This window comes from Puma concolor, chromosome A3 (assembly GCF_028749965.1).
Source record: "Puma concolor isolate L17-30 chromosome A3, mPumCon1.1.hap2, whole genome shotgun sequence".
NCBI lineage: Eukaryota > Metazoa > Chordata > Mammalia > Carnivora > Felidae > Puma > Puma concolor.
In genome coordinates this window covers 35,626,518-35,641,583 of record NC_141669.1, presented here as the reverse complement: position 1 = coordinate 35,641,583, position 15,066 = coordinate 35,626,518, and the positions used below count along the sequence as shown (strand labels likewise).

Genomic DNA, 15,066 nt, shown 5'->3' with positions numbered 1-15,066 from the left:
TTATTTTAGTCCCAAACTAAACTAGTTACCTCACAAGATTAAAGTCCCAGTTGGGAGCATAAACTTGGAAATAGATCATGAGCACAAAACAGCTGTACTTAGAAAATTTTAGATGAGAATCGGGGCGCCTGGGTGGCTCAGTCGGTTAAGTGTCTGACTCTTGATTTTGGCTCAGGTCATGATCTCACAGTTCATGAGATCAAGCCCTGCATCAGGCTCCATGCTGGGCGCGCAGCCTGCTTAAGTTTCTCTCCCTCTGCCCCTCCCCTGCTCACACATGTGCACGTGTGCACTCTCTCTCAAAGCAAAAAACAAAAAAAAGAAAAAAAAACTTTATACAAGAATAGAAAGGATGAAAATGGGCACCGTAACATCTGTGTGGCCCTGGGGGCAGGGGGGTGGGGGGGAGGACCAATTTCATGCAACACATAAAAAAGACTGCACACAAGTGTAGCTACCACATTCCCGCACCTGCCATCCCCCCACTCACGGCTGTCACAATTTCTCAGATGATTCAGAGAGGTATGGACGGTAGGATGGGAGGGGGGATAAAACCCTTTCCAAGCCAGTATAAGGAGTTAACAAAAGGACAGGTCCATTCTCAGACCACCACAGTGGAGTCTGAAAATAATTCACAATGCCCTCTTCTCCTCAGGACCCCCTAAATTGGTAACAAAAGAACAAGGCCTCCCTGACTCACCAAAAGCCTATTTTAAAGCTCCTTTCCCAAGTCCAAACTGTGACAGGCCAGGCTTAGCCCAGGGCTCTAAAACGTGACTGTGCAAGCTGGCTGCTGACAGGGGCACACGAGGGATGCGACACATATAGACCAGGTGGGCATCAGCTACTTACTACTCTTAGACTCCATGCTGCAGAGAGGAAGAGAAGTTAGTTTCTCCCAAAAGGATGCCCAATTTGGCATTCCAGAGGCACCTTCTGGTAATTTAACCAAGCAACATAATGACAGGCTTATTACACTCCAGGGCTGTACGGAAACTTTTCTGATGACTGAAATGCTCTGGTGAGACGCACTATGTGTACTCACCCTTTAAATCTGTCATTTCTACCCAACCTAAATCTGGCAACTCCAGGGGTTCTTCAGTGGAGAGAGTCTGGACATCGGAAGGAAACAGCAGCTCACTTCTGTAGTCATGGCAGTGAAGGGTTGAGAGAAATACCCCCGCTGTGCTGCACTCATCGAACGAGGCTGCTGTCTTCTGAAACATGGGATCAATCTGAACGTAAAAACAGAGGGAACCGAAGAATTATGGAATGCAGCCAAAGCAAATATAAAATCTCATTCACTGGACCCTACTTATACACAACTGCATATGCTGGATTGAAGTATCTCTGCACATGATCCAAACAGGTCGAGGGCTTTCTGATAGGTAGAATCTCATCCTAGCAGATACCAATTGAAAAGGAAGCCTGTGTGTGGTCAGATGAATAAATGCATAGTGCTCAAGTACACGGTAAATGGGAACAAGCTTCTACTGTGTCAATCTGTTTATAATCTACACAGACAGTATCCCTCTGCTGGTCTCTTTCCATAAGTCACTGTTTTCAAATAGCTGTCTCTAGTAGAATGCTATCACAACAAATTCTGTGGACTTAGAAAACCTATATGAGGGATCTGTTCACAAGATCCCATTATTACTCTGAACAGAAATATTTTCACAGATTTGAAGGAACACACAAAGAGACTGAGGGGAAAGACAGGCAGAGTCAGCAGGACTAGATGGATGGGTAAAACATGGAAGAGGCTGTAAGAAGGCTCCCAAGGTTGAGATAAGGAGTAGGAGTGGCACGGCCACATGACACCAGTCCCAAAGGCAGAACAGGGCACAGAGCACGAGAACAAGGACAGAGCAAGGCACACGCACGTGTGGCAAGAGGTTAGAAGTCACCTGATTGTACAGGTGGCCCTGCGACAGGAAACAGGTTGGGTACTGGATTCACAGGTTTTATGTCTCAGGGTGTAGCTACTACGGAGAGAAGAGGCCTCAGGTGGGATGACAGATGTGGCTCTCTGGCTCTTTCCTGGCCCCCTTAGCTCTGAGCCTGGCCCCACCAGAACCAAGACTCTCCTCTCGCCTTCCCAATAAACCTGTCTCACCATCCTCCTAGCCCGAGTATCACATATATCACCTCCACGTTCTTCCTGTCTCCCTACCGCTCACCCAGTCACACAGCCTGGCAAGTTTTCCTCCCCGCACATCTCTACCATCTATCCCTTCCTTCTTCACCCCTATTGCCACCAATACAACCCACGCCTAAGTTAACCCTTGCCTCTGGTCTTTCTCATTTCCCATTCCAAAAATACTAGTGTTGCTATTCCCATTCCCTTCCTAAGATGCTACCCAGACCATTGGCTTCCCACCTGGAGCCCCACACCCTTTGAGGTCCTGTGTGGGTAGTTAATGAAACTCAGCATTTCAAAGAGTCAATGCAGAAACTGTAAATGCTAAAATAAAACTGAAAAACACTAGTTTTCCTCACTTTTGTCTAGAATTACATCATGCTAGTGTAAGAACAATGGTCTTGACTAACATCTTTGAGTAATTTGATGGGAAAATGAATTATTGCTAACTGCATAGTTTGGATAAAGCTTTTGTCTTTTATTTATGTATTTATTTATTTTTTAAGTAATCCCTACATCCACCATGGGGCCGAAACTCACAGCCCCAAGATCAAGAGTCACATGCTCTAAAGACTGAGATAGCCAGGTACCTTGGGTAGATCAACCTTTTGAAACAAGGGTCCACAGCAAGGAAAAGAGAGAGTAAAAAGAGACCTTGGTAGACAACAAACTGCATGGTAAAGCCTAGGTGGTTTCAGCTGTGTGAGTAAATACTAGACAAACTCTAGTTTGGCTCCAGACAAACTTATAAACCACCCAGCTGCCTAGCTGCCTAGAATCACCTTCCTGGCAATCTCCATCTGAAAATACCTACCTTTCCTTTAAGGCCCAGTTTCAAATTTCACCTCTTCCATCAATTCTGACCTCCACCCACTCTGATTTCCTATACTATGTGCCTTGAACTTCCTTTCATTGTATCTATTTGTGCTCTCCTGGTTTAAAGAACTGGAGCATAATCAGGTTGGAATCTCTCATGACAGCAAACATTTTGCACACAGAGAGCTGTGTCCAAAACAGATCAGCTCATACACAAATAAGAGTTCTCAACTGGTCTAGACACACCCACAGAACATTTGCTTTCTCATCTCCATGCCATCTCCAAGAGAATGTGGGTTCAAGAAACAGTTGAAACTTCAAATTTTAGGTTTGTGACAACCTCTCCCTCTTGTTTATCTTCCAAATTGGGCTTTGGGCCATTACGGCAGATTACAGAGCAAAAAAATACTTTCTAGGATGGGGTACTTGGTGTTTCTTCAAGACTAATGATGGGGCTCCTGAGTGGCTCAGTCGGTTAGTCATCCAACTCAGCCTGGGTCATAATCCCAGTTTGTGAGTTCGAGCCCCGCATTGGGCTCTCTCCTCTCAGCACAGAACCAGCTTCACATTCTTTCTCTCTCCTCTCTTTGCCTGTCCCCACCCTCAAAATAAATAAACTTAAAAAAAAAACAAAAAAAAACCCCAACAACGAAAGACGAATGATTTCACTTGGCCTAGATGTAGCTGACCACCACAGGCTTAGAGGGAGCAGCACTGCTTGCTCTCTCATTCTCTCTTTAGAACAACGGGAAAGGGTAGTTAGTGCAAGCTTCCTCGGGCTCCCTGGAACTGGGTCTACCTGGTCAGAAAAAAGATGATTGGCAACAGAATTTTCTGTAAGAGCTGAAGTTGGATGTAAGAAGGGGGAAAATGGAGAACTGGGGAGGGGACAGGAAGGTGGGAAAGAATTATATGGCTTCTCTTCAGATGTATGCAACATACCACTACGGATAAAAAGCAGTTTGCTAGGAACAGATTCACTACCACAAAACCCATATGTGGATGGGACTAATGTCACCTGTTCTCACAATTTAACAAAATGAGATTCAGAGTCTTTTCCCAAACCACACAGCTAAGACAGTGGAACTAGGATCTGAACTTTACATCACCTGCCTAGAAATCTGGCACTACCCAAGGTCAATGCTGACACATTGATAAATACAACTCTCTCTCCCCAAAGCACCCGCCACCCTTGTTTTTCCCCCTCCCTCTTTGGCCTTGGCCTCAGTGGATCCACCTTCCTCAGGCCCCATCCTGCCAATTCACACACAGTCCTCACACTAGCACAGGCTAGAGCCTCCAGGCAAGTCCAGAGAAGAACTGCCCCACCACTCAGAATAAGACTGGCAAGGCTCCTCTCTCCTAGCCCCCCGCATGCTCAGCCTCTACCACTACCATCTGCCATGAGGCCACCAGGACTAATTTCATTATTACCCTCTATTTAGTTTATTTATTAGTTACGTATAAAAGACCCAGGACCCCCCAGGATTCTACATTTCCCAGGCTCTAAACCCTATATAGCTCTGACATCCCCTTTTTGGGCCCCACCCTCCTCTCTTAACAATTGATAATTTCTGCCAGGGCCCTCTAGACTCGGTCAGTCATCACCGAAATTCCCTACATTCCCCCACTTCTTTCTTCACCTACCAGCTGTAACTCATTCATTTTCAATGGGGGTGATATCATTCTAAAGGAAGTGAAAACTGGTTCTGGGAGAGGGTGAAAAAAAATCTCAGAAGTTATAATAACTTGTGGTTCTAAGCCTCAAACTTACCTGACAAAATCTTATTCCTTTATAATTCATTTCAGGGCAGGGGGTAGGAAGACAATATCTAAAAAGGCTCTGGGGGGCGCCTGGGTGGCGCAGTCGGTTAAGCGTCCTACTTCAGCCAGGTCACGATCTCGCGGTCCGTGAGTTCGAGCCCCGCGTCGGGCTCTGGGCTGATGGCTCAGAGCCTGGAGCCTGTTTCCGATTCTGTGTCTCCCTCTCTCTCTGCCCCTCCCCCGTTCATGCTCTGTCTCTCTCTGTCCCAAAAATAAATAAACGTTTGAAAAAAAAAAAAATTTTTTTTAAAGGCTCTGGAGGAGGAAGAGAATGACAAAACGCTGAGGGGCACTGCTCTAATGAAACCTGCTGTCTGCCCAAGGACACTGCTTCCCTGCAGGCTCACCAGTGCGGCTGCTTCCTCTTCCACAGCTCTCCAACCGACCGCTGGCCTAGATGTGGGATAGGTGAAGTTCCTTGTTCCTCATCGCTGCTTCCAGATTACTCTCCTTCCCAAGTCCTAAAACCCTCAGCTTTGAACATAATATAAGGTCAGACCTCACCACCCTCTGCCCATATGTTTTTCAATGTTTATTTATTTTTGGGACAGAGAGAGAGCATGAACAGGTGAGGGGCAGAGAGAGAGGGAGACACAGAAACGGAAACAGGCTCCAGGCTCTGAGCCATCAGCCCAGAGCCCGACGCGGGGCTCGAACTCACGGACCGCGAGATCCTGACCTGGCTGAAGTCGGACGCTTAACCGACTGCGCCACCCAGGCGCCCCATGCCCATATGTTTTTCAATCGCCTTCTAATCTCCAGGTCTACCCAATTCTTGGGAGATCTTAATATGCACTCTTGGCTCATTACTATTCTCCAATTTTACTGCTGTCATAGTTTTTGGTGGTTTCAATATCCATCTATCCATCCATCCAGCACTCTGGCCTCTCAGTTCCTTGATATCCTCTCCTTCAATGGTCTTGAGCTTCATCCTGAAAATCCCAGGACTTCCAGAGATCCCAGCATGAACCCCACACCTCCTGTCTTTTACTCCCTTTCTTCTTCTCTGAATTGAATCCTAACCATGACTGCAGCCTCTCTGTTGCTCAACTCTAAGTGCCCCTGACAGTCACCTCACATCTTTCCAGCCACCACCTTCTTGTCTCTAACACCAAGAAGTCTTTGACCCACCAGGCCCTACAACCACTGACCATACGGCTTTATGCTGTCCCTCTTTTCCCCACCAAAGTTCCATAAACACCGATCGTAACCACCCCCTCACACATGATCTTCACTCCAGTGCTCCTTTCTAGCTGTGTCACACTGGTTCAGCTGAACACAATCCTGTATTAAATCCAGCTTTCTGCCCGCTTCACGCTCGCACCCACACAGCTAACCACTGTCGGAGAAACACACAAAGTCACGTTGACTGAACTTACTTTATATCCATCTGCCACGGCCTTCAAGTCAACCATGAGTATTGTCTGGCAAGCAAACTCTACTTCCCCGGTCCACTTGCTCACCCACCCTCCTACCTTTTTCTCTCCTCAAACCTTTACCTTTCCTCTTCCACACAGTCAGTTGATGGTCTGGCTTCCTATTTTCAATGGGGGTGGGGGGGGGGGGGTGGGCGGGTGCTGGTGGGACACAACCAGAAGGGACTACCTGGAATGCTCCCACACGTGCACACTTGCATGCCATCTCTCACCAGCCATGGGTGCTCCTTAGCCAAATTCTGTCGACACTGTCCATTCCCTTCCCTTCTCATGAGCTCAAAGACTCTACTTGAGCAAGTCTCCTCCATTCTCCACTAGACTGTTCCCATCAACAAGTAAACATGCTGTTAATTCTCCCATTAAAAAAAGCAAAAACCAAGAAAACCCTCTAGACCTTACTTTCTTCTCCACTTGCCACCCATTACTCTGTTCCAAATTATAGCAAAACTCTTCAAAAGAACAGCTTATAGTGTCTTCACTCCTCTCTTGCCATTTGTTTGCCCCCATTTATTAAAAAAAATTTCAAGCCTACAAGAATGTTGAAATAGTAATAAGAACCTCTGTGTAACTTTTATGTAGATTCCCCATTGGGTAACATTTTGCATATCTGCTTTCTCTCCTTGCCACTCCCACCGAACCTTTTCGGAAGTAGATATTGTGACACTTTACCTCTCTGCCAGTTATTAAGGTATTGCTTCTCAGACCCAAACCAACTTTGTATTGTCCGCTCTGTGATGCTAGCTCTAGGACCACATTTGGGCTTTGCCAGCAGCTCCCTGTTCGGCTCCACCAGTAGGGGACACTAGAGGGAGCTTGCAAGGCTACAAGAAGGGACTTTCTTCTTTCTGTAGGCTTCCTATTGCTGTCACCCAGCAGGACTTCTTCGCCCCAGATGCACTAGCTGAGTTCAATTTGCACTTTTACTCACACTCACAGAACCAGCCTCACTGTGTGCCCCTCACAGACACCAGCACCAACCAGAATGCCTTCCTCAGAGGTCTGGGTCCTGGGTCCCACAAGCCCCTCTTCCAAACTCAGGGACACTGAGCCAAGCAGCACCCCTTCCTTGGTCTGAGTTTCAGCTCCATAGGCCCTTCCTTCTCCAAGAATACCAGTGGCCCCAGGTTGCCACTTTGGTAGAGCTGATCACTCCCTCCTCCCTGACACCTTCTCATTTGGGTGCCACACCCTCCTGGTCTTCCTCCTACCTACTGAATGTTTCTTCTTTGGCTCTTTGAATTCTTAAGATTGGGGTATCCCAGGGCTCAGTCCTTTTTCTACATATGCTCATTCTGGTGATCAATTCCAGTCTCTTGACCTTAACTGCCATTTACAAATGTCATGGAAGTAGGAGAATGTAATCTAGTCCACTGTTGGTGGCATAGTAGATTGGTACAACCCGATGGAAATTCTATGACTCAGAATTTTCTTACAGATACATCCTCAGAAGAGCACAAATATGTACAAGGATGTTCACGGAGATACTGTTTTTAATAGCAAAATTTTAAAAAAGCTTGTATCAACACCTTTGCTTTAAATTAACTATGCTAAAGATAAATGAAGCCTCTGGCTGCCTTTAAGCAGATTCCTTAGGATTTGCCAGATCGTAAGGCTGTTTACAGCAAGGACTCTGGAGCGAGGCCACTTAGTTTCAAATCCCAGCTTGCTTACTAGCTGTATCATTTTGGGCAAGTTACTTAACGCCCTGTACCTCAAGCGAGGTAACACAGCTCAGCTCACAGGCTTTGGGCAGTACAGGGTGCCCAGTAAATGCACACTAAAAGTTAGCCATCATTATCTTTGCTGCATGTACTAGGAAAGAAAATTAATGGTATGGTCAATTAGAGTCCTTGGTAATTTGCCATCTCTTTCGACTCAATCATTCTGAAGTATTGTGGGGAAAGCAGGGACTTATACCTGTCAGTCTTCACTATAAAGCTAAGGGATGATAATGCAGATGCCACTTATATGTTTTACTCCCTTGAGGCCTAAGCAAACGCATACCGGGCAGGCTTGGCTCTGCCGAGTTTCAGCCACTGAGGCTCTGAATTAGTCAGAGACCACACTGCACACAGTTCCTCACCTCACACTTCCGATCTGCTTCAGAGACATTGAGGTTGCTTATATTCTGTTCGATGGTTTTGCAGGAGTGCTTCTTCTTTGGCTTTTGAGCCTTCTTGGTTGTTCCTGTCTCAGTAGCACTTCCATCTGAAAGAAGAAATAAGACTAGGTACTGCAAGGATTGCTCTGGAGCACGTAACTTAACTAATTAACTCATGTTCTTCAAACCTCTAAAGAGCAATCATAATTGGAATGTGCCATTCTCTCAAAGCAACAGGCTCATCTAATCCGCAGCTTCAGGGACGCCTGGGTGGTTCAGTCAGTTAAGCGTCTGACTTGGGCTCAGGTCATGATCTCGTGGCTCGTGAGTTTGAGTCCCATGTCAGGCTCCATGCTGACAGCTCAGAGCCTGAAGCCCGCTTCAAATTCTGTCTCCCTCTCTCTCTACCCCTCCTCTGCTCATGCTCTGCCTCTCTCTCAAAAACTAATCCACAGCTTCGGGAGAAACCTTAAGTATTTGGCTTCTAATACAAGCCAATTTCTAAAGCCCCCCCCAAATCAGAAGCTCCCCCACTTGGTGATGTTTACTCAATCTTGCCTAAATAAAAGCCAAAAGTTTTAATAAGGTTCTTCTCTTTTTTGAAGAAAAATAACTCTAGGGCTTAACGATCTTCTCATATACAATTCTGAAAATGTTCATGTCTTCAGTCGAATGAGATTATTGATTTCCTACGACTTCATTCCAACATATTACTCAAATCACTACCTGCTACATCCTTAAGAAAGCCCCTTAAATCCAGATCCGAACCCACATACCTGCATCATGGTTCTCTACCTCTGGAGATGGCGCATCTTTGCCCAGCCCCCCGAGGACTCTGTATACATCGGCATGGACAGCGTCCACCCGCACAGCGTAGATCTTGGTGCTGGCATCCAGAGTGCCAGCGGCCACCTAGTCAAACAAGCAGAGCTATACTCACTGGAGGCATAAAAAGGAACTGCTGAACAAGCAAAAACACAGCAAGCTTTGTAAAATATTTACTTGCTCTTAAGAAAAAATGACAAAGATTCCCCTAAGACTGACAGGGAATAAACAAAATATAACAGAAAGAGATCTCTATTTCATCAGTTTAGGAAAGAAAGTAAAGAAGCTAATAAAATGTCTTATACAAGGAAGGTTCTCATGTATTTGCAGAATTCAAGTACAGGGTTGTGCTAAATATCAGAAATAATCATCATTAATTCACATCCAAGAGAAGGTGAACATCCTTCTTACTTTAAAGTTGGTCGGTTCGGTGTCTTTCTGTTTAAGAATCTCTGACATGAAATCAATCAAGTGCAAACCAAAAGCATTCTTGGTAGTAATTTTCTGAAAACAGAAAAACGTAGGTTTGTTATTTATAGCCTAGGCTCATGTAAATAATGCTACCCTAATAGAGGAAGCTACGCTTTTACAAAGTAACAGCCCACATCTCACCACAGGTATCAATTCCCACAAACACTTGATGACAGGGCTAAATCCATACATGTATCTCCCCATTCTCAAGGCCCAGAGGGTGACAGCACACTTCCTGAGTTTTCACTGTACGCAGACCCTGTTCTAAGCACTGCACACGAAGGGACTCGGTCACCCTCAGAACAACTCTAGGAGGCAGGTACTAGTCACATTCTCATTTTACAGCGGACAATGCAGCAGAGTGCTTAGGCGACTTGCCGATACTATACAGTTTGTGAATGGCAGGGGCTGGATTCCAACAGAGGCTAGCTCTAGAACTCACACTATTAACCCCTAAGCAATGCTGCCTCTCTAGATACGCTGCAGGTGGCAGGCAACCTTATCAAAAAGAGCATAAAAGGCCCATAAGAAACAGTAAAAGCATACAGAAAAATATTAGCATTAAGAAGAGTCGCTGGACAATGAAAGCACGTAATTATCATCAATTGCGTGTTCTCCACAGAATCAAGGATAGATTTCCCTTGTGATCAAGTTGCAGTATCTTCACTGATAATCCAGCAGATACTCACATTTTTCTTTTTTTTTAATACTTTTTTAAAAATTTATTTTGACAAAGAGACAGCACAAGGGGGGGAAGGGCAGAGAGAGAGAGAGAGAGAGAGAGAGAGAGAGAGAGAGAGAATCCCAAGCAGGCTCCGTGCTGCCAGAGCAGAGTCTGACATGGGGCTCGAATTCATGAACCAGCAAGATCATGACCTGAGCCGAAACCAAGAGCCGGACACTCAACCAACTAAGCCACGCAGGCGCCCCAGATACTCACATTTTCAGTGGATAGTTTGATACAGGTGGAGTAATGTTCTGTAATCTGTGTATTTGTAAATTTAGGAATCGTGGCTGAAACGTCAATATTCCTACACGAAAAACAAAAACAAAAAACTCTGGCAAGGATCCATGATACCCTAACTTTTCAAAATCTGGATCCAGAATCCCACATGGTATTGTGGAGATGCCAGACCCACGTAACCCACGTCAGAACAGCCACCCAATGGAGGCAGCCCCGAATGCACTCACCTGCTCGATGGGGAGGCTAGCAAATGAGGCGAGTCTGCACTGAACTGCAGGTCCAGGACTCGGGAGCGCCTCCGCTGCAGTCGCTCCTTTTCGTCGTCATTCTGGGGAAAGTCTTCAAGGACGGGGGTGCCAGGAGTATTGAGAGGGGCCTTCCGAGGCAGGGGCATCGAGAACACGCGTTCTGAAGGTGAGGAGGTACTGTGGGGGTGCCCACGGATTTCTGAAGAAAAAGGTATTCATTGTGGCTGACGATGATGGAGCAAAACACTTGCTCAACAAACCTTCCACGGCACATTTCCTATTCTAAAGTGGGCTTGGGGACTCTCCTGGGGTGGAAGTTCACTGCACATTTGCCACCAAGATCTTTTCCAACTCGAATATTCCATGGCTAGAACCTCTATAGTTTACGTTTTTCTTGGCATGACGGCCTTCTGATGCTTCCTTGACAAATTAATGAGGTCTGAAAGGAGGTCAAATTCGAGAAGGGCTGAGAATCAATCAGTGGATTTAACTACCTGGAGGTTTATTGGTGACCTCGACAATAGCCATTTTCCTAGGGTAGCAGCGGGAGGAGAAAGTCAAACAGGCATAGATTCCAGGGAAGATAGGAGAAGAGAAACTGGGAGACAGTAAATGGAGACAAGGTTTTCAAGGACTTATGTTGTAATAAGGAAGGACTAAAATGGGAGGGAAGCAGTTGAAAGGGAAGTGAGGTTGAGAAATTAATTTTAAGATGGGAAAACTCCAGCTTAGTAGAGAGAATGAAGCAAAGAAATTGTATTAGTTTCCTATTGCTGCTATTAACAAATTACTACAAACTTAGTGGTTTAAACCAATACAAACGTATTCTCTTGCAGTCCTGGAGTCAGAGTCTAAAATCAAGGTGTTAGCAGGGCTGTGTTCTTTCTGGAGGCTTCAGAGAAGAATCTCCTTCCCTATCTTTTTCAACTTTTAGAGCCTGCCTACATTCGTCCCATCACTCCAACCTCTTGTTTCTGTCATCACATTGCCTTCTGACTGTGAACCTCCTGCATCCCTCTTATGAGGACCACTGAGAGTGCACTGGGCCCATCCAGACTATCTGGGATAATCTCCCCATCTCAAGACCCCTAACCTAATCATATCTGCAAAGTCCTTTTCAAATTATAATCTTGTATTAGTGTGTGTGTGTGTGTGTGTGTGTGTGTGTGTATATATATATATATATATATATAGTAGCCTCTACAACCAACATGGGGCTCCAACTCACAGCCCCAAATTCAAGAGTTGCACGCTCTTCCAACTGAGCCAGGCAGGTGCCCCAGCAAAGTCCGTTTTACCACATAAGGATACCATATTCAAAGGTTCCGGGTATTGGGGCGCCTGGGTGGCACAGTCGGTTAAGCGTCCTACTTCAGCCAGGTCACGATCTCACGGTCTGTGAGTTCGAGCCCCGCGTCGGGCTCTGGGCCGATGGCTCAGAGCCTGGAGCCTGTTTCTGATTCTGTGTCTCCCTCTCTCTCTGCCCCTCCCCCATTCATGCTCTGTCTCTCTCTGTCCCAAAAATAAATAAACGTTGGGGGGAAAAAAAAAAAGGTTCCGGGTATCTTTGGTGGTGGTGGGGGGCACTATTCACAGCGATCATGCAGAATAAAGGGTAAAAGTCACTGAACAATGCATTCAAGGAACAATGCATTCAAGGAAGTAAGAGCATTGCTTTTCCTTACAGAAAGCCCATCCACAGCAAGAGAAAGGAAGCCAGACAACACAGAGATACAAGGTAAGGGAGCAAGCACAACGGTGCATTTGTGGATGTTCCTTTTGGACTGTTTTAATTTTCTTAGTAAAATAAGAAGCACATAAAAACCAAAACGCAGTAGCTAAGGGTGAGGGCCAGGGAGGAGGTACTGGAGATTTCAGGAGAGAAAGGAAGGTATGGAATAGCCATCTAGGAGAAGGAGAGTGGATGAACAAGGGAATACAGCATGACTGCTGGGCAGCTTTAGGGTCCCCTTGAGACCATCAAGTGAGCAGGGGCAAGGGGAGAGTAGGCAGAGTTGGAATTAATCAGGATTGTGATTTTATCAAGAAAGTATACAGAGGCCAGAAGAGGGCAAAAGGCTAGAAGGGGTTAGAAGCGTATGAAACAGAGTGATTGACCAGGGAATGTAAGCTAAGTAAGGAGGGGAACAAGGACATGAGAGACATGAGGGACAGACAGTGAAAAGTAAAGAATATAGGGGCTCCTGGGTGACTTAGTCAGTTAAGCGTCCAACTTCAGCTCAGGTCATGATCTCATGGTTCGTGGGTTCGAGCCCCGCATCGGACTCCGTGCTGCCAGCTCGGAGCCTAGAGCCTGCTTTGGATTCTGTGTCTCCCTCTCTCTCTCTCTCTGCCCCTCCCCTGCTCATGCTCTGTCTCTCTCTCTCTCAAAAAAAAAAACAAAAAAAAAACAAAAAAAACCACAAACATTAAAAAAAAAAAGTGATACACAATTAACACTAAGTGTTGCCCATGTAAGGGGAAGGGAACATAAGTGGCAAAGGGGGGGGGGTGCGGCGCTGGGTGGCTCAGTCAGTTAAGCGTCCCACTCTTGATTTCAGCTCAGGTCATGATCTCACAGTTCTGTGAGTTACAGCCCTGAGTAAGGCTCTGCGCTGACAACACAGAGACTGCTTGGGATTCTTCCTCTCTCTGCCCTTCCCCGGCTCACACTCTGTCTCTCCCAAAAGAAATAAACTTAAAAATAAAAACATTAATTGGGGCGCCTGGGTAGGCTCAGTTAGTTAAAGCGTCTGACTTCAGCTCAGGTCATGATCTCAACTGTTCGTGAGTTCAAGCCCCACATGGGGCTCTCTGCTGTCAGTGCCGACCCCCTTCACATCCTCTCTCTCTCAAAAAAAAACATTAATTTTTTTCAAAAGTGGTGTATAGGGATAAAAGGGAATAAATAAAATACAAGAAGAACTTCACATGTTCCCCTGATAGCTTCCCACAAGCTGAAGAGTATGTTTAACATTAACTCTGAGGTGAGGTCAAAACAAACAAAAGGAACAGAAAGAAAAAATAGAAAAGGAAGGAGGCAAGAGACATATTTAGAGAATGAATCAAGAGGACTTGTTACTATCTGGATGAGGGCGCTTCCAGAGAAGAAGGGGAGTTGGACCTTGAGACAAAAGACTTTAACAGAAATAGGGAAGCACTGAAGGAGGAACCTAAGAGGGAAACTCAAGATGGGGATCAGAGGCACGCTTCAATTCTTGGAATACTCCTCAGATTTCTCTCATTCAGATGATTACTGAGCTCAAAGACACTTTCTACATCTACTTCCTTACCTCCCATTCGTTTTTCAAACCTCTATGTCTGGCTACCACCCCCACCACTTTATGAAAACTATCTTGTTACTATCACCTACAACTTCTGGCTACTTTTCAGGCTTCATCTCTCTGTAGGGTTTCAGCAGCATGTGAAACAGATGAAAACCCTTCAAGTGCTTCTTGAAACACTCCTGGTTTCTATGTCACCGCTCTCTTCTGACGGTTTTTCAAGCTCCCCCTTCTCTATCTAGCTTCTAAATGCTGGTCCTGAGTGTCTTTTCTTACAGGGTCTTCCTAGCGTTCTCACCTGTTCCCATGGTTTTATGATCTATATGATGATGATGTCCGAATTTGTTCCTGATTCTGCGGGCCACTTCCCTGAGTGGCCCATATCACTCCCCGGAGTGTCCAACTCTTATCCCAATGTTTACTGACCCGTTCAACAGTCTCTCACATGAGTCATTTACCACGTCCAAAATGTAACTCTAAATTTCCAAACCTTTTACCGAGACCTGCAAAGGCCCTGCCTACCTCAAGGGCCTCACTCACTGTTCAGGCACAATGTTGCTAGTCCTAGTGGAGGCCAGGCTCTTTTCTCCTGGCCCTTTTATCGCACCTGCTTCTTCTACCTAGAACCCGTTCCCCAGTCTCTGCTCTAAGACCTTCCTTGCATCCTCAAATGAAAGGGGCCCCTCCCCTTACTCTGCTATTCTCAATCACAGCACTCAGCCTCATGCGCAATTCATTCGTTTGTTAACTGGCTCCCCAACTAGAATACAAGCTCCAAGAGGTTGGGATCTTATCTGTTTTGTTCTTTACTGTATCTCTGCACCTGACAGAGGGTTTGGCCCAAAGGGAGCGCTCAGCGCTTACTGAATGAATGCAAAAATACATGCACGCGTACGCGAAGCATACGGCAGGCCCAGGGAAACCACCGTTTCAACGGAGAGACACCGCGCACGGCAT

General features: G+C 46.0%; 1 protein-coding gene across 4 annotated transcripts in view; it reads right to left on the bottom strand.

Moving 5' to 3' along the window:
* NCAPH (non-SMC condensin I complex subunit H) overlaps window positions 1–15,066 on the bottom strand; it is a 34,259-nt gene that overhangs the window by 18,774 nt on the left and 419 nt on the right. For 2 of the 4 annotated variants that reach the window (XR_015249020.1, XM_086700478.1), the window contains exons 1-7: window positions 14,974–14,996; window positions 10,805–11,024; window positions 10,554–10,644; window positions 9,554–9,646; window positions 9,094–9,229; window positions 8,300–8,424; window positions 1,046–1,235 (exon numbers count right to left, since the gene is read on the bottom strand). Coding sequence is in view for 3 of the 4 variants with exons in the window: in XM_086700478.1 (XP_086556604.1) it covers window positions 1,046–1,235; window positions 8,300–8,424; window positions 9,094–9,229; window positions 9,554–9,646; window positions 10,554–10,644; window positions 10,805–10,971 (802 nt within the window). In the remaining variant the exon portion in view is untranslated. Of the gene's footprint in view, window positions 1–1,045; window positions 1,236–8,299; window positions 8,425–9,093; window positions 9,230–9,553; window positions 9,647–10,553; window positions 10,645–10,804; window positions 11,025–14,973; window positions 14,997–15,066 lie in introns of those variants that run through there. The other 2 variants (XM_086700479.1, XM_025927279.2) reach the window with 1 other exon arrangement.